The sequence below is a fragment of the Phocoena phocoena genome, chromosome 17 (genome assembly GCF_963924675.1).
Source record: "Phocoena phocoena chromosome 17, mPhoPho1.1, whole genome shotgun sequence".
Classification (NCBI taxonomy): domain Eukaryota; kingdom Metazoa; phylum Chordata; class Mammalia; order Artiodactyla; family Phocoenidae; genus Phocoena; species Phocoena phocoena.
This window is the reverse complement of record NC_089235.1, coordinates 62,387,774-62,407,979: the sequence shown is the minus strand read 5'-3', so window position 1 is coordinate 62,407,979 and position 20,206 is coordinate 62,387,774. Positions and strand designations below refer to the sequence as shown.

The 20,206-nt window shown below is 39.5% G+C and overlaps 1 protein-coding gene and 1 non-coding gene across 7 annotated transcripts in view; both read right to left on the bottom strand.

Annotated features, from left to right (window-relative positions):
* The window catches only part of COL14A1 (collagen type XIV alpha 1 chain), a 229,033-nt gene that overhangs the window by 129,663 nt on the left and 79,164 nt on the right, over window positions 1-20,206 (bottom strand). For 5 of the 6 annotated variants that reach the window (XM_065895394.1, XM_065895397.1, XM_065895393.1 and 2 more), the window contains 6 exons: window positions 18,567-18,693; window positions 17,002-17,141; window positions 16,382-16,514; window positions 14,990-15,049; window positions 13,238-13,389; window positions 5,092-5,221 (listed from right to left, as the gene is read on the bottom strand). In XM_065895394.1, the coding sequence (XP_065751466.1) occupies window positions 5,092-5,221; window positions 13,238-13,389; window positions 14,990-15,049; window positions 16,382-16,514; window positions 17,002-17,141; window positions 18,567-18,693 (742 nt within the window). The remainder of the gene's footprint in view (window positions 1-5,091; window positions 5,222-13,237; window positions 13,390-14,989; window positions 15,050-16,381; window positions 16,515-17,001; window positions 17,142-18,566; window positions 18,694-20,206) is intronic. The other variant, XM_065895395.1, reaches the window with a different exon arrangement.
* LOC136137379 (U6 spliceosomal RNA) lies at window positions 11,268-11,371 on the bottom strand. Its single transcript, XR_010656719.1, has one exon. It is a non-coding gene; the product is annotated as a U6 spliceosomal RNA (small nuclear RNA).

Below are 20,206 nucleotides of genomic sequence, written 5' to 3'. Positions count from 1 at the left end.
TGACGGTAATTCTCAGAGGTAAGATGCTGATGATTGTTTTTGCTTTCATCTTCACATTACCTATATTTTTTGAAACTTTATATCATCATCCATCAATTTTTTATCAAAACATTAAAGCCATTTATATGAAGGAGCTTTGTAAAATATTGTGAGTATTGATGGATATTATCATTATCACTTTGTTGTTGAGAATTTAGTTGTGTTGACCACTGCTTAAAAAAAGTGGACCATCCAAACTTATTTCAAAGAACACACTTTGAAATAATCTTACTGTAAAGATACCGTTAAATGTGACAGTATTTCCGTAATGAAGTTTAAGTCATATTTCTATAGTAATAGTCGTTAAATAGTTTTTATTTGTGTGAGTATATCATGGAACTCTCTTACAAATTATGTTATTTTAAATTTTTTAAATTTTTATACAATTTTTAAAGGTTACTTTTCATTTACAGTTTTTACAAAATAGTGGCTGTATTCCCCGTGTTCTACAAGACATCCTTACACCCAATAGTTTGTACCTCCCACCCCCTCACCCCTACATTTCTCCCGCTGCACCACTGGTAACCACTAGTTTGTTCTCTATACCCATGAGACTGCTTCTTTTATGTTATATTCATTACTTTGTTGTATTTTTTAGAACCCACATATACAAATTATGCTAATTTTTAACATGTGCAAGTTAAAAGTATATCTTCGAGTCCAGGTCATCAGCCATGATGGAGCCCCTTTGCCTGCCCACTACCTTCCTCCCCTCCCCCCAGCAGTGCTGGATTTAAGGTAATTTTATGGAACTTTAGAGTGTTAAATAACACAATCCAAAACCAACTCCAAAGAGCAAAATTTACTATGCTACTTTTAAACCACTCTTGCCTGCTTTTTTTTTTTTTTAATTTAGATTTAAAAGCACATGGTAGACTGCTTTGGGTAGTATAGCCATTTTCACAATGTTGATTCTTCCAATGCAAGAACATGGTATATCTCTCCATCTGTTTGTATCACCTTTAATTTCTTTCATCAGTGTCTTATACTTTTCTGTATACAGATCTTTTGTCTCCTTGGGTAGGTTTATTCCTAGGTATTTTATTCTTTTTGTTGCAGTGGTAAATGGGAGTGTTTCCTTAATTTCTCTTTCGGATTCTTCATCATTAGTGTATAGGAATGCAAGAGATTTCTGGGCATGACTTTTGTATCCTGCTACTTTACCAAATTCATTGATTAGCTCTAGTAGTTTTCTGGTAGCATTTGTACGGAAACACAAAAGACCCTGAATAGCCAAAGCAATCTTGAGAAAGACAAACGGAGTTGGAAGAATCAGGCTCCTGGACTTCAGACTATACTACAAAGCTACAGTAATCAAGACAATATGGTACTGGCACAAAACATAAATATAGATCAATGGAACAGGAGAGAAAGCCGAGAGATAAACCCACAAACACATGGTCACTTTATCTTTGATAGAGGAGGCAAGAATACACAATGGAGAAAAGACAGCCTCTTCAATAAGTGGTGCTGGGAAAACTGGACAGCTAAATTAATTTCTAAACAGTGAAATCAGAACACTCCCTAACACCATACACAAAAATAAACTCAAAATGGATTAAAGATCTAAATGTAAGGCCAGACACTATAAACCTCTTAGAGGAAAACATAGGCAGAACACTCTATGACATAAATCACAGCAAGATCCTTTTTGACCCACCTTCTAGAGTAATGGAAATAAAAACAAAAACAAACAAATGGGATCTAATGAAACTTAAAACCCTTTGCATAGCAAAGGAAAACATAAACAAGACAAAAAGACAACCTTCAAAATGGGAGAAAATATTTGCAAATGAAGCAACTGATAAAGGATTAATCTCCAAAATTTACAAGCAGCTCATGCAGCTCAAAATCAAAAAAAAAAAACAAACAACCCAATCTAAAACTGGGCAGAAGACCTAAATAGACATTTCTCAAAGAAGATATACAGATTGCCAACAAACACATGACAGGATGCTCAACATCACTAATCATTAGAGAAATGCAAACCAAAACTACAATGAGGTATCACCTCACACCATTAGGAATGGCCCTCATCAAAAAATCTACAAACAATAAATGCTGGAGAGGGGGTGGAGAAAAGGGAACCCTCCTGCACTGTTGGTGGGAATGTAAATTGATACAGCCACTATGGAGAACAGTATGGAGGTTCCTTGAAAAACTAAAAATAGAACTACCATACAACCCAGCAATCCCACTACTGGGCATATACCCTGAGAAAACCATAATTCAAGAGGAGTCACGTACCACAATTTTCATTGCAGCTCTATTTACAATAGCCAGGACATGGAAGCAACCTAAGTGTCCATCAGCAGGTGAATGGATAAAGAAGATGTGGCACATATATACAGTGGAATATTTCTCAGTCATAAAAAGAAACGAAATTGAGTTATTTTTAGTGAGGTGGATGGACCTAGAGTCTGTCATACAGAGTGAAGTAAGTCAGAAAGAGAAAAATAAATACCGTATACTAACCCATATATATGGAATCTAAAAAAAGAAAAATGGTTCTGAAGAACCTAGGCGCAGGACAGGAATAAAGACACAGACGTAGAGAATGGACTTGAGGACATGGGGAGGGGGAAGGGGAAGCTGGGACGAAGTGAGAGAGTAGCAGGGGCATATATGCTCTACCAAATGTAAAATAGATAGCTAGTGGGAAGCAGCCACATAGCACAAGGAGATCAGCTCAGTGCTTTGTGACCACCTAGAGGGGTGGGATAGGGAGGGTGGGAGGGAGGGAGTTGCAAGAGGGAAGACATATGGGGACATATGTATGTGTATAGCTGATTCACTTTGTTATAAAGCAGAAACTAACACACCATTGTAAAGCAATTACACTCCAATAAAGATGTTAAAAAAAAAAAAAGCACATGGTAGATGCTTCATAAATGTTAGGTGAATGCCTACTTTTTTTCTTAAATTGCTGTTTAAGTCTGTGGTTCTCAACCATTTATTTAGCAGCAAAATACCAAAAGATGCTAGAAATGCCAATATGCTGATCAAATCAATATGCCAACATATGGGAAAAGTGCAATGAAGAGCTTGGTGCTGTCCCACTGCTCTGCTCTGCCCTTTCCTTCTCTCCTTCTACATGACCCCTAAGGAAATAACCGTAGCAGCTCATGTGACTCCTAATACTCTGATCTGGACGATATTCAGCAGACTGTGCAAGCTTGGTGTGAGTGTGGGCGGAGGCCCTCATAGCATGGGCTCGGGGAGGAGGGGGAGATGCCAAATACTGTCGAAGGAGGAGCTAATACCCATTTGCTCAGCTGAGCAGAGTCAGGACTTTGGGTTTTGCAGCTACAGAATTTTAATAACTTTTATACTTAATTTAAAAATCCATACTTAGGTGCCCAGGTAGAGAATTCAGCCCTTGCTACCATTCTGCACCTAATCACACATAACGGCTTAGTAACTGTGGTAGATTGAAGATCAGCACAGGTTTTTTGACCTTCCTCCCATTGAGAGGTAGAAGGTATGATGCTCTCTTTGAATTGGGTTCTATGACCACCTTGACCAACAGACGACAGCAGAAACGACATTGTACTAGTTCCAAGCATAGTCCTTAACTGTCCTGACAGTTTCCACTTTCCACCTCTTGGAACTCTTGCTCTTATAGTCCTGAGTCATCATGTAAAAACCATGACTGTCTTGCTGGAAAGACCACATGGAAACATGCTAAAATGACACGAAGGGGCCCAGCCTCTGGGCATCTCCACCAAGAGGCCGGGCATGTGGGTAAAGTTGTTTTGGGCCCTCCAGACCAACCCAGCCACCAGGTAACTGTGGTCAATACTACGTGAAACGGAAGGATTTTCCAGCAAGGCTTGCCTAATATCCTGACCCACAAAATCAAGCAATACAATAAAATGGTTGCTGTTTTAAGCCACCAGGTTCTGGGGTCATCTTCATGCAAGTACCATCACAACAGTAATGAAGACAACTTAGACTCTGTGGTGCTTTGACCATGTGTTTTCATGCATGCTTCTCACTTGATCATCATGACCAAGACATCTACAACACACATGCTGTGCTGCTTCTCTGTGCCACACAGCACTGTAGGAGCTTGGTATCTGCAGAGATGACAGTACAGGTGAGGTCCTGGGCACTTATGATGCTGCTCTCCAGGAATGGGAGACAGACAGTGAACAAATACATGAGTAAGCAAGGAAGAATCAGATAGCAAATAGGGCTATGACATGACCAAAAACAAAAAACAAAACGATAACAAAAACAACCCAGGATGATATCAGAAAGGGTGGGAGCTACTTTGCATGGGTGGTCAGAAAAGCCTGAGCAGGTGACATTGAGCTGAGACCAAAATGACAAGAAAAAGCCAGAAAGGCAAACATCTGGGAAAGGATATTTCCTACGGAAGGAATGGCTAGTGCATAGGTTCTAAGGCAGAAACAAGCTTAAAAAGTCCAGTGAAGAGCAGGAAAGGAGGTATGGCTGAGGGAATTGTCAGGAGAGGAGATCAAAGAGTAGGGTCCAGGTCACCTAGGGCCTTGGAGGGCCTGGGAAGGAGGTTAGATTTTATCCCGAGTACAATGGGAAGCTGTTGGGGGGCTTGAAATGAAGGTGTGACATGAGATCATTCATGTTTTAAAAAGCTTCTCAGGCTGCTGTGAGGAGAATAAAGGATCCAAGAATGGAAGCAGGAAGACTCATTCGAGTGGGATAGTGTGGCTTGGATTGGGGATGGAGCAGTTAGATGAAGAGAAAGTGGATAGGCACGTAGAATGTATTTTAGAGACTCAGCAGGACTTGGGATGAATTAGACGCTGGAGGAGCAAGATGTAGTTGTATTTTAAGTCTTAGGTTTTAGAGACAAGAAAACGGAAGCCCAGATCAGTGAAACAACTTGCTCAAAGTCACGTAGCTTGAATGTGTGAAGACAGAATTCAAACGGATTTTCTCTCTCCAAATCATTTTTGCTCTTCTCACCGTGCTGCACTGCAGCTACCCGGGCGGGTTGCATTACACAGGACAAGCATTTTCACCTAATTAGTCAGCTAGTGACCACAGGGGGAAAGCTTCACTCACAGGTTTTTCCAGGGGCAGAGACACTGACCCCTTCTCCATCATCGTAAATGGGAGTCACTGTGACTTTGTATTCAGTACTGGAAAGCAGATTCTTCAGAAGGAGATTATTCTGGCTTCCAGGCACCATAACCTGAAGAGAAAAGCAAAGGACCGTGGTCTTAGTTAAGACTTTCATCCCTGCTGCTCTACTAACGCGGTGGGACTGTAGGCACGCTGAAATAATTAGAAGCAAGGAGATGTGCTTGGGGGGTGATGATAAGAAAGAAGGGCATTCATGCAAAAGCATTTCTCTCTGAAATTCCCCTCAGAACACCCCTTAGTTTCTAATCACTAATACGGAAGGCTTAAATTTGAAGCTCTTAAGCCCTAAGGGGTAGTCTTCTCTCAACATCTGTTCAGTATTTGTAAAGCAGCCAGAAGAGAGAATAATCTTCCTTTTGGAAAGCAGGTGTTTACGGCTTAGGAGTGTTCATTCTATAATCTAGCCCGCATATCACATTGGATTCTACTTGAAATCCTCTTGAAAATTCAGCCTTCCATTCTTTCCCTTTCAGAGATCATCTAATCCCAGCATTTTAGAAAAGGGTGGATGCTAGCCAAGAACAACATTACCACACATTAAATCCAAGATTTCCGAGTTGAAAGATATTTACCAATGACACTAAATGTCGCAGCTTTTTTATTTCTGAAAGGAGACGTCTTCCTCAATCTGAAATCACCATTCCTCTGACTCTAAAGGCTGCATAAAATAAAATGCAGCGATGGGGTGGACACCGCTCGAGCATCAGTGCAACGTTCCATGTGGCTCAGCAGTGTGAATCCTGGCATCTCTAAAAGAATATGTGGACCAGAAAAGCCACATGTTCTCAATACTAAAACCACAAAACTTTCTGCCTAGGCTTCAGCAGTTAGATGCTGGCACATCTCTGGGCCATTTAAAAGACTTAATCATGGTTGGAAAAAATGCTAGGTTGTAAGAACTGACCCAAATGCATTTAAGGGAGTCACAAGACTGGGACAGCTGGAGATGCTTTTGGATTCAAGAGCTGGGTAAAATGCCAGCAGGCAAAGGGCATGCTGTCTACTTCTGGATGAGGGAAGGAACCTATAAATCATGGAAAAAGCCCTCGAAAGCCTCGAGTTGAACCCAGAAGCAGCTGTTGCTAAGATATTGCTAAGCTCTAAAAGCAGGTTGTTTTTTTTTTTTTTTAATATGAAAAAGGAAGTCTGAATTAAGTGATTTATATTAGAGTAATATGATTTTCTCCTCATGTGAAACGACATTGAAATACACCGGATGGTACTGATGTAGTCCTGGGAGGGAGATTTTATAAAAGGAGCTCTGTTTTATTCTAAAATGAGTTAGATAACCCTAGCATTAAGAACTTGTAAAGAAAGAACTGTGGTTGCCCTGTCTTGTCTTAGCCTATCCATGCAGCTTCCTTTAGGGCATTTCTTCTCAATATAACCCTCTGGAGCCCAGAGCCTAGGCATTTGTTCCGAGCTGTCTGCCTAGCAAACCACCCATGGTGATGTTCCTTATATAAGGTCATCCCTCAAACTGAGAAGCACACGGCCTTGGAACCAATCAAGTTTAGCCTGTAGGGTACTGAAAAGCAATGGGACCATTCCGGAGGGCTCATTTTTGCTTGCCAGGTAGTAGTTGCTGTGGTTTATAATAACAGCCCTCATTTAGCTAGCTGCTATTATCTGCCAAGTACTACTCTAGGTATTCTAATGTAGTAATTCAGTTACTCTTCACCACAACCTTTTGAGGTAAGAAGTATGATTACTCTCATTTTACAGCTGGGGAAACTGAGACCCACATAGCTATTGGGTTAAAAAAAAAAAAAAGCCATATTGAAATCCTGAATATCTGGCCTGAGCCTTTTTTTTTTTTTTTTTGCGGTACGCGGGCCTCTCATTGCTGTGGCGTCTCCCGTTGTGGAGCACAGGCTCCGGACGCGCAGGATCAGCGGCCATGGCTCACGGGCCCAGCCGCTCCGCGGCATGTGGGATCTTCCCGGACTGGGGCACGAACCCGTGTCCCCTGCATCGGCAGGCAGACTCTCAACCACTGCGCCACCACGGAAGCCTTCCCGAGCCTTTTTTTTTTTTTTTTACTGTGCGCGGGCCTCTCACTGTTGTGGCCTCTCCCATTGTGGAGCACAGGGTCCGGACGCACAAGCTCAGCGGCCATGGCTCACGGGCCCAGCCGCTCCGCGGCATGTGGGATCCTCCCGGACCGGGGCATGAACCCGTGTCCCCTGCATCGGCAGGCGGACTCTCAACCACTGCGCCACCACGGAAGCCTTCCCGAGCCTTTTTTAAATCACTGCCCTCTACTCCACTTGACTGCTCTAGCAAACCTCTTTATCCTAATGATACTCATTCCCAAGAATAAAATGTAAACCTCCTCTTGGGCATTCAACGTTCCTTCCACTTGACCTCTGCTTGCTTGCACAAAGCAAGGTAAAGATAGGTGCCTACTTAGAAGATCTAAACATACACTTCTCCAAAAAAAGACATACAGATGGCTGAATAGCACATAAAAAGAGGCTCAACATCACTGATTATTAGAGAAATGCAAATCAAAACTACAATAAGGTATCACCTCACACCTGTCAGAATGGCCATCATCAAGAAGTCTACTAATAATAAGTGCTGGAGAGGGTGCGGAGAAAAGGGAACCCTCCCAAAGTGTTATTGGGAATGTAAATTGGTTCAACCACTATGGAGAACAGTATGGAGGTTTCTTCAAAAACTAAAAATAGAGCTACCATATGATCCAGCAATCCCACTGCTTGGCATATATCCAGATAAAACCATAATTCAAAAAGATACATGCACTCCAATGTTGACTGCAGCACTATTTACCATAGCAAGGACATGGAAGCAACCTAAATGTCCACCGACAGAAGAATGGATAAAGAGGATGCGGTACATATATATAATGGAATATTACTCAGCCATAAAAAAGAAGGAAATAATGCCATTTGCAGCAACATAGATGGACCTAGAGATTATCATACTAAGTGAAGTCAGACAGAAAAAGACAAATATTATATGATATAACTCATATGTGGAATCTAATTTTTTAAAATGATATAAATGAACCTATTTACAAAATAGAAAGACTCACAGATTGCGAAAACAAACTTATGGTTACCAAAGGGGAAACATGCAGGGGGGAAGGGATAAATTAGGAGCTTGAGATTAACATACACACACTACTATATATAAAATAGATAACCAACAAGGACTTACTGTATAGCACAGGGAACTCTACTTAACATTCTGTAATAACCTATATGGGAAAAGAATCTAAAAAAGAATGAATATATGTATATGTATAATTGAATCACTTTGCTGTACACCTGAAACTAACACAACAGTGTAAATCAACTATACTCAAATAAAATTAAAAAAAAAAAAAAGATAGGTGTCCACTAAAGACAGATGGTACAGGTCATAGCAGATGATGGTTTTGTTGAGAAAACAATTCTATAAAAGATGCTCATGGGTAAATGAGGTGCAAATCTAACCAGTGAACTTCATGTTTTTAATTTTTTCAGAAATGCAACTTCATGTCTGCTCCATTATTGTCCAGAGCTCTTCAGAGCAGCCCGGATCCCATCCAGCAAGCTGTTTCCACAGTAGAAAGAGGATTCCCCACATCTCAGTTTGTTCCTGTCTTAGAAAGTTCTGTTTCTATACAGTGATTTTCATGCCTTCTATGGTTAAAGACTAGGTAGGGCTAGTGCCGTTATGTTTTAATCTCAGTCCCTGACGACCAATATTTTTATAAAATACAGTAAAACAAAATCGCCAGAAAATACGGTCATATTCTTGGATGGTCCAGCAATGTCAGATTGCTGTAAACCTTTCTAAGCTTAATCTTAATACCTGAACTTATCTTGTAAGAGACTGAGCCACATTCTGAGTTTCCCTACTCTAGAACATTTCTTGCAACTCAGAATTCAGGACATGGTTTTAGATTTTTTTTTTTTTTTTTTTTTTTTTTTTTTTTTATGCGTTACGCGGGCCTCTCACTGTTGTGGCCTCTCCCGTTGCGGAGGACAGGCTCCGGACGCGCAGGCCCAGCGGCCATGGCTCACGGGCCCAGCCGCTCCGCGGCACGTGGGATCCTCCCAGACCGGGGCACGAACCCGTGTCCCCTGCATCGGCAGGCGGACTCTCAACCACTGCGCCACCAGGGAAGCCCGGTTTTAGATTTTTACATGTAGGTTCTAGAAAAGCCTGGAATCCTGATTGGCCTTTCACAAATTAAGACATGTGAGACCTCCCTCCCCTGACAACAAAATTCAGGGCAATGTCATTGCTATGTCTCCATATTTCTGAGCAGAGTTGAAAGTCAATCCTTATGAAATATTTGACAGGGGGTTTTACTTCCTAAGAGTTCAAAAGCTTTTTATTGGGAATATTTGGTAGATTTGATTATACTTAGAAAATAAAGAAATACTTCACTTAACCTCAATTGTAAAAGTAAATTTAATTCCCCTTGCTTTATATATATTAAAGCCTGACTTTGGTTTACAATATACCTATACTATTCTCTAACTTCAGTACTTTAGTTTATCATTTCCTCAGGTAAATTTAATCAGCTTTTATAGTTAAGGAAAATTTGGAAAGATGGTAAGAGGCATTTCTCTTATCCAGACATTTCTTTTCTCAATTTTGTAATATGGTTTAGCCATCTGTCTTTCCCTGCCTGCATCATTATTTTAAGATATTCATTTGGTTGAACCTGTCTACAAAACAGAAACAGAGTCACAGACATTGAGAACAGACTAGTGGTTGCCAAGGGGAAGGGGCTGGGGGAGGGGTTGAGTGGGGGATTGGGGTTAGCAGGTGAAGCTATTATATACATAATGGATAAACAACAAGGTCCTACTGTATAGCACTGGGATGATAAACCATAATGGATAAGAATATTTAAAAAAGGAATGTATATATAATATATATATGTATAACTGAATCACTTTGTTGTACAGCAGAAATTAACAAATTGTAAATCAATTATACTTCAATAAAAAAACAAAAGAAAAGAAAATATTTAAGATATGCATTTGCTGTATGGGAGTGAATATAGATCTTCAAGTTCCTGACCTACGTTGGTTCTATAATCTAAATCTAGATGCATGCACTTTCTGTCTTCAGTAATAATAATACGTTACATTTACATAGTAGTAACATTTCATAAGACACTGAGATATAAATTCTCAATTACTCCTCAGGTGAGTCCCTGAAAATATGCCTGTAAATTAAGAGTGAACAAATCCAATTTCATTGGAATTCACTATAGGGGCTTGAGAGTTAAAGAATTCTAAAGTACTTTCTTCTGTGTAGCAAAAATATTTCTGCACAGTAAATAATCACCATCAAAGTTATCAATATTTTTCATTTTTATTAAGGGTTTGTTTAACTGGGGCACATGTGTGTTGAAGACTTTTGATCTTTTCTTCTTCATCTAGGTGTCCAAGTTTGTTTCAAAATAAACAGTGTGAAATGAAAGAAACTGGCAAAGGGAAAATTATCTAGAGATAATCCAAAGTAAATATTATTATTATTTTACCTTGCATAGCTTGTAAGTGCATGCACAAGATTAAACTGTAACTCATTCCAAATTAGCGGGAATAATTTATCAAGAAGCTTAATGTGTTTCTTGGTAAGAGTAGAAACAAAAACCAAAACAAAACTCTCACTCTGCGAAGTTTTTATGGGTTTCATTTTAGGGACTAAGTTGAAATATGAGGGCAATAACAGGGAAAGTAAAACATCCAAATTAGGTCTTTAGTTACCACGGCTAAGCACAATTTTTTTGAATTTTCCAATCATGGATTATTTGAAATCTATGATCTGTGTGAATTTATAATTCAACCTATTTTGTTCCAGTGTCCATTAATTTTCCAAAAGTACTCCCAGACCGATTTCATGGACCTTCTGCTTATTCACAGTGGACATGGCTACTGTCCATTGTGTTATCGTCGTGTTCTACAACGATTCATCCATCAGCTTGAAATTAAGTACTTTCCTGAGAGACTCTGGAGCTCAAACCATTGTTTATGTATTGATATCATACAGATACAAATAATTTGCCACCAAAGGCTTTATAAGTAAGGAAAAGGAAGAAAGGATAATAATGCTATTCTTTTTTAAATATGGAACGCTTCACGAATTTGTGTGTCATCCTTGCGCAGGGGCCATGCTGATCTCTGTATCGTTTCAATTTTAGTATATGTGCTGCTGAAGCGAGCACAATAATGCCATTCTTGAACACTGATGTATGTGGAGATTTCTTTCCTAGAGTGTCACAAATATAATGCAGCAGAGGGAAAGAAATGCAACTAATGAAGCTAAATAAAGCATATTTCATAACTAAAAGGAAAAATTTCTCTTGGATACAAACCAGAGTTATTGGGTCTGATGGGAAGTGTGCCTAGGAAACAATTTTCAGGTTCTAGAGTAAAAGGAATGGTATGGTGTAAATAAAGAAAACATGGGAAGGCCACGATTAAGACTGTACCCAAGTTTTCCAAAAACACTAATTCAAAAAGATACATGCACCGCAATGTTGACAGCAGCACTACCTACAATTGCCAAGATATGGAAACAACCTAAGCATCCATCAACAAATGAATGGATAAATAAAATGTGGTACATATACAGAATGGAATATTACTCAGCCATAAAAAAGAATGAAATCTTGCCATTTGTGACAGCTTGGATGGACTTGGAGGGCATTATGCTAAGCGAAATAAGTCAGGCAAAGAAAGACAAATACTGTATGATATCACTTATATGTAGAATCTAAAAATTACAACAAACTAGTGAATAAAACAAAAAAGAAGCAGACTCACAGATATAGAGAACAAACTGGTAGTTACCAGTGGGGAGAGGTGGGGAGGTGGGGAGATAGAGGCACAAGCTATTGGGTGTAAGATAGGCTCAAGGATATATTATACAAAATGGGGAATATAGCCAATATTTTGTAATAGTTGTAAATGGAAACTAACCTTTAAAAACTGTATAAATTTTTTTAATTTAAAAAAATAAAAACACTTTATTTCTTAATAACAAAGAGTCTACCCAGGTTTTCAATAGAGAAAAACAAATATAGATGAAACAACTTAAAGAAAACGCAACACATAAAAATCTAAATCCCACAGGGAGACACTCATGATTAAGAATACGTTAGAAATGACTATAAATCTGCTCAAAGAGAGTCAATGTCAGTGAAAAATACAACTATTTGTTAATGGATGGCATTTCATTAGGAACACTTCAACTGCATAAAGAAGACCTTTGAGTTATGCTTCATTTAAAAACTTTTAATCAGATTCCCAAGGGCAAAAAAGTTATATATGTGTATATATATATATATATATATATATATATATATATATATAATTTTATATATTGGACTTCCCTGGTGCTGCAGTGGTGAAGAATCCACCTGCCAATGCAGGGGAAACGGGTGCAATCCCTGGTCCGGGGAGACCCCACATGCCACAGAAAAACTAAGCCCAAGTGCCACAACTACTGAGCCTGCGCTCTAGAGCCCATGAGCCACAACTACTGAGCCCATATGCCTAGAGCCCGTGCTCCACAACAAGAGAAGTCACCGCAATGAGAAGCCCTGTGCACTGCAACAAAGAGTAGCCCCTGCTCACCGCAACTAGAGAAAGCCCGCTTGCAGCAACGAAGATGCAACACAACCAAAATAAATAAATAAATAAAAGAAGTTTATATATTAAAAATTTACATATCAAAAGTATACACACTCACACACACACACACGTATACCCACACACACAGACAAGTGTATAATGGACTACTTATGACCCAATTTTTGTGCTCTAACAGGTCGTCAAGGCAACAGAAGCAAAGCGGTAATGAAGGTTCAGCTGCTTTATCAATTTAAAGCAGGTTGTATGCGGAGCACGTTTCGGAGACAGAGAGTCATCAGGAGACCAGTTGTTAAGTTTGGATCAAGCAAAAACATTAGTTTCTAGAGAAATGAAGAAATGGACAGTAAAGCTTGCGTTAATCTCAGGAAATAGTCTCGTTAGCCTGGTTAGTCAGGAAACTTGTGGAGTCGCTAGTCAGCTGTATTTATACAGACCGTTCCTACCACTTCTTCGGCAGGGTCCCCTTGAGCAGTCAGGTAGGTCACCCTGAAGTGCTGCACACTGCTGTCTGAAATGTCCCATTTCACCCGCAGGCTAGAAGTGGTTTCATCATCTACAACCAGGTTTCTGACTCCTGTGCGGAAAACTGGAATAAACACAACCAAGTATTTAAGGAACTTTTCATCCGTCATATTTCAAAATGAGCTACAGAGATGATTTGTGGACGTGACAACAAGTATCATTTAATGTATCTCTACCATGTAGACCCAGGTGAAGCGAGAACAACTCAGCTTTAGTTAATAGAGAGCCATGATACCTACTGGTAGCAAACAAAAATGGGCTTAAGAGATCTCAAGGTGAGATCATGGATCCCTCAAACCACCAGCTCTGTATATACACTAGGAAGGGGAACTGGGGAGCAGCCCTTAGACTAGGAAACCAGAAAGGGAGCCCAAAGAGGAGCACGACTGTGAGAACTTCACATTAGGGCTGAGCTGGAGAAGTGGGCGTGAGGGACCAAATGTGGTCAACCTCGGCGTGCAATCTAGCATCCAACACACATCCCATCACCTGCTCCCCCATTTCTGTTTTAACACTTGTCACTCAAAGCACAAATCTCCCACCAGGGCTGCCTCTATCCACTCAGGCCACACGGATTTCATCCTTTCTCTGAGATCTGTCCACACTCCTTCACTCGTTTTCTCTGACACGTTCCTTTTCATCTCCCAAAGTGACTGCTCTCTCATTTGTCCCATTGTTTCTTCTCCCTCTCGCGCCAACTTCCTTTCATTCTGTCCATCTCCATGGACTCTTTCTTCTCTTCATTCATTTATTCATTCATTCAGCATTCATTGAGCTTTTCCTGTATGTCAGACTGGTTAGGCCTTTAAGACATACAATGATCTACAGTCGACAAAAATAGTCAAAGTGTCACAGAGGAGACAGGAGAGTGACATTTATCAGGCAAAACTTTACCTACTAGGCTGTAGGTACAGAATGCAACATCTCACCTTCAGGGTTAGGAGTTCTAGATGGCAGGAGGATATGGGAAAAGCATGAAACATATGGTTGAGGCCAGGAAGGGAAGCAGAACCCAGTCACGAAGCATCTTGTATGTTATGATTAAGAGATGTGGGGTCATAAAGAAGGGCTCAGTAAAGGTTAACTGAAGAATGAATGAATCAGTGAACGAATGAATAAATGAATGGTATTGGAGATTCACTGAAAGGTTTTAGGTCAAGAAATAAATATCAACAAACTTGCTTAATCTAGTTGACTGTGACAACTAGTTGGGAGGTATATTATAATGGAGGGGAGAGTTAAGCTGAGAGAGAAAATAGCTGATGTAGGAACACCAATACACCAGCCACGGCTCAGTTACCCACAGAAATGCATGGAAACTATGATATGAATAATTCTCAACAGAAAGCAATAGGAGAAGGCACTGAGACCAAGAGTAGGGCAGAGACTCCTGGGGCTGGATACTAACGTCCTCTAAAAGATTAGATGGGAATTCAAAACAAAGATGGGAAAAATAGAGAGTACCACAGTGATATTGATTAGTAGACGAGAAGACCAATTAGCATTTAGGGATAAGAAGAGGTTGAGAGCTCTGAAGGGAGTGAAATTTGAACTGGTATGCCCTGTTCCTAATCAATCATATAAATCAAATAAAACTGGGATAATATAAGTTCGGTTTAAATCAAACTTTTCTTATGGGTAAACAGGCTTCTATTTGTCCTTACCTGATGTCACAGGCCTGGTAGGTGCTTCGGTCGTAGGTGGTTCTGTCCAAACACTGTCAACTACAAAAATATTCCTCACTTTAAAATTCTGTAATGATGATAACTCTATACATTTGTGTATATCACTTTATAGTTTTCAAAGAAAAGTTCACCTATGTCACTTGTTTCTCACAACAACCTTGACCACGGTTACAAGAGAGAAGTGAGTTGTAAGGCAGACATTGTATCTATTCCACAGATAAGGAAACAAACCCAAAGAAGTTAGTTTCTAATCACAGATACCAGCCTTCATATAAACACTTGAATTACATCTATAAAATTGTGAAACCTCCCAGTTACTTTGAAATGGGGCATAACCATGGAGAGGAAAGGAAATTAAACAGTGCTATAGATCAAGTTGTAAAGGGGCTGCCAAATAGGACCAGCAAGGAAGACAATAAGAAGTGCATCTGCTATTTCTTGTATCCACCCTGGGCAACCAGTGGATGGAGCTGCTGTGTGGTGATCCGCCTAGATGCCCTCTTCATCAACATACTCATCCAGCAGCTTCTGGAGTACAGCTGCCAATGGCTCAGAGCTCTGGTAACTGCCTTGCCTGGGGTTGCAGACTGTCAGCAGATGGCCTGCCTCCAATCACTGGGGATGCAGGGATAGAAAGGCCCAGCCCCTTTGACTCAAGTTGGGACCACTCAGAAGGGTCATACCAGGTCCAGAATTTCTAATAGAATTAGCTGAGGGCTCTGTTTTAGCTTCTCCCTAAGTCCTATTTCCTTACAGATGTATCTCCCAACTACACTCTTCAATAAACCTTCTGGATGCAATTTTCTACTTCAGAATCTGGCTCCAGGGAACCCAATCAAAGACAATTTAATATGTGGTTAATACCTCATACTTAAAAAATGAAGGGACAAATGAATCAGCAAGTGAATTTTGTGGATTCTTGGAACCAAGATCAACTTGGGAAATTCCAGAAACTCTTGGACATTTTTGCCCTACATTTATTTGTTTGCTCATTTATAACTTATTTCATCTATCCATCCATCCACCCATTTATCCATCCATTTATCCACCCATCCAACCATCCATCCATTCCTCCATTCAACAAATATTCATTGCACAGTTAAAATATGCCAAGAACTGTGCTAAGTGTTGGGGACATAATGGTGAACAAGACAGATATGGTCCCTGCCTTTAGGTGATGATAGACTAGGAGTCTGATAAGATGCTCCACATGTTGCTTTCATTAAAGGTAAAGATGTATGAAGAGTTCTAGGGACAAAGCCTCTGTAGCCAGGAATGAGGCTGATGTGCAGGGAACCTGGTGGCGTGAAGAGTGTGTCAGAATAAATGGTCAGAGCTTGTGAAGTCCATCTTGGCCTGACCAAGACTTACGTGTGGTCCCAACGGCAGTCACCACCTCAGTCTCACTTCCACCATCCAGTACAGCCAACAGGGAAACTTCATATTCAGTGCCAGGTTCCAGGCCTTCAATAACATATGAGTCTTGGTCTTCTTTTAGGACAACCTGAAAAGTATTTGGTGCTTAGTAACTGGGTTTACTTGAATAACATAGGAAAAAGTTAAGAAAAAATAATAAAATGGAAAGATGTTATCCCGAGCGTAAGCAGTAAGTGACTTAAGCATAAACAACTTCAGGGCCATTGAATTCAATTTTAAAGTCAAACCAGAGACTTTTTTCTTTTCAAATCTCTCAGCAAATAAACGATTAATGTTGCAAAAGGGGCCTTTTCTGAAGTTTTTAAAAATTTCATTTATGACTATCAAAGAATCTGGAAATCCATAACATATATAACTAAAGCCCTAGCAAAAATGCATTTTAGTTTTACAAAAGTCATATGATTTGACATTTGTAAAACTCCAGGTCATGGAAAATATTAATTACTTTTGGGATTCTCAACCTGTCTTAAAATAGAGACCAACTCAAATGCAGCAGTGGGCATTCACTTCTAGATAAAACGCCCTGGATTAATTTTCAGCCTCAGACAACTCACTTCTTCAGTCTTCCCACCGTAGACTGGAATCCACATCAACTTGTGTTGCCCTTCATCAACTGAGAGGGGATGCCAGGTCACTCTAAAACTCTCTGTTGTCACCTCATCAATTTCCAAGTATTGCTGGGCGGGAACTTCCTCTGTAAGCCAAGGAGGGAGATTTTGTTAGGGAACTGAGAAGGGAAGAAAACCATAACTCAAGCAGCTCCCCAGGGCCACAGGTAGAGAAGACTCTCTGGTGAATCTCTTGTTTTAGGAAAGCACATGGAAGCAGGGAAAGCAGCGCCAATTAGTCCAGTGTGGGCTTATGTTTCTGTTTCCAGCATTTACCCACAGAATAAGTTAGGAAGACCAGGGACACAGCAAATTTTTACAGTTTTCCTGGAATTTCCAGAACTCTTAGATTCTCTATTTGGCCCTTTTCATTAACTATAAAAAAATAAGACTGCCATATTCATTACTTCACAAAGATACTATTTTCCAAGTATTTTGAAGAAATTAACAAAATGATGCCCTAGAGGCCTGAGTAATGTCACTTTTAGCTTTATTCACGTTGGTGCCTAAATCACTCTCTAGTAATAAGTTAAATCCTAGAGAAGAACGTTCATCCTTTTAATCTTGTACATGTGGCTGCCATCAGAAGTGAAGTATAATTTATCAGACATCCATTATTTCACTGCTTAAACACTTCTGGGATGTACAACAGAGACCATAACATCTAATTACACCAAAAATGAATTGTCAGTCATTGATTTTTATTATATGAAATCAGAGATTTTAAAACTCTTTGACAGGATACCATGAGAATTCCAACTACAGTTAGCCCTTGCGAGATTTTGCAAAATTACTGAACTTTTTTTCTGTGAAGATTATTTCTCAGTCCAGCTTATTTCTCAACTCTCTCCAAATTACCTTCTCATCTCAATACAGCACTAAATTTGTTTCCAAGTGCAATTCATGATAGGTCCAGAAAGCAAACAATAGAATTTTTCCACCAGGAGGCAAAAAGAAGTTATATTTATTGACTACAAGGTATATATAGAAAAGAAAAATAATGCATTCATGCTTTATTTTTTATTTTAGTATTTAAAATATCCCATATTGTTGTATTAATATTGCAAGCTTCATGAAAATAATTATTGGCTATAGATTGATGTATTAGGTTAAATGGTATGAAACCATCATTTTTTTGTAGGTCAAAAACTGTTGGAGAGCTCTAATTTTGGAAGTTCAACTTAATATACACATATATCAATGGAAGAAATGTGAAAAATTTATGTCGATAGAACAAAAGAAACAGTGTGAGATCAGGAAGAAACAATGCACACTTTTATTTAACTGAGACCTTTGAACTTAGATGGTCCTGTCCCTCTTTCCCTTGCTTTGAAAGAACATAATTAGCCAGTAGGCATTCTACTCACCTAATTGTTCATTGGGTAATAATACTATAAACTAAACAAATATTAAAATGCAATCTCTTCAAAATCACAATTAAAGAAGCTGCTCCAGCTTCTGGTTTCCATACAGTTACTCTTGGAAACTTTTCAAACCATAATAAGGCTTACCTGTGGTAAAAATTCCAGTCAGAGGCTCCGACTGTCCTTCACCATAGATGGAGAAAATGGCAACAGTATACTCGGTGACGGGTGTCAAGCCCTTCAGAGGGAACGTAGTAACAGGATCAACTTCAACCTGCAAAAGAAAGAAGTCATAATAGCTATATCATAGGCACAACATTCTATGACATAAATCACAGCAAGATCCTTTTTGACCCACCTCCTAGAGAAATGGAAATAAAAACATAAATAAACAAATGGGACCTAATGAAACTTAAAAGCTTTTGCACAGCAAAGGAAACCATAAACAAGACCAAAAGACAACCCTCAGAATGGGAGAAAATATTTGCAGATGAAGCAACTGACAAAGGATTAATCTTCAAAATTTATAAGAAGCTCATGCAGCTCAATAACAAAAAAACAAACAACCCAATCCAAAAATGGGCAGAAGACCTAAATAGACATTTCTCCAAAGAAGACAAACAGATTGCCAACAAACACATGAAAGGATGCTCAACGTCACTAATCATTAGAGAAATGCAAATCAAAACTACAATGAGATATCATCTCACACCAGTCAGAATGGCCATCATCAAAAAATCTAGAAACAATAAATACTGGAGAGGGTGCGGAGAAAAGGGAACCCTCTTGCACTGTTGGTGGGAATGTAAATTCATACAGCCACTATGGAGAACAGCATGGAGGTTCCTTAAAAAACTACAAATAGAACTCCCATATGACCCAGCAATCCCACTACTGGGCATATACCCTGAGAAAACCATAATTCAAAAAGAGTCATGTACCAAAATGTTCATTGCAGCTCTATTTACAATAGCCAGGACATGGAAACAACCTAAGTGTCCATCATCGGATGAATGGATAAAGAAGATGTGGCACATATATACAATGGAATATTACTCAGCCATAAAAAGAAACGAAATTGAGCTATTTGTAATGAGGTGGATAGACCTAGAGTCTGTCATACAGAGTGAAGTAAGTCAGAAAGAGAAAGACAAATACCGTATGCTAACACACATATATGGAATTTAAGAAAAAAAAATGTCATGAAGAACCTAGGGGTAAGACAGGAATAAAGACACAGACCTACTAGAGAATGGACTTGAGGATATGGGGAGCGGGAAGGGTAAGCTGTGACAAAGCACGAGAGAGGCATGGACATATATACACTACCAAACGTAAGGTAGACAGCTAGTGGGAAGCAGCCCCATAGCACAGGGAGATCAGCTCAGTGCTTTGTGGTGACCGCCTGGAGGGGTGGGATAGGGAGGGTGGGAGGGAGGGAGACGCAAGAGGGAAGAGATATAGGAACATATGTATATGTATAGCTGATTCACTTTGTTATAAAGCAGAAACTAACACACCATTGTAAAGCAATTATACTCCAATAAAGATGTTAAAAAATAAATAAATAAATATAGGAAACAGAAGCCATTTTATTGTCTGCAGTTCACTTGGCTGGCAGCAGAGCTATAAGTACTGCAAAAGAGATACTAAATTATAAAACCATTTAGATACTCACATTTCTCATCTTTCAACCTTAAGTTGTAAGAATACCTGCCTTACAATAGGTAAATAGAATACCTGTCAGTTAATTCTCATGACATACTTGCAACCAATATTATTTCCAT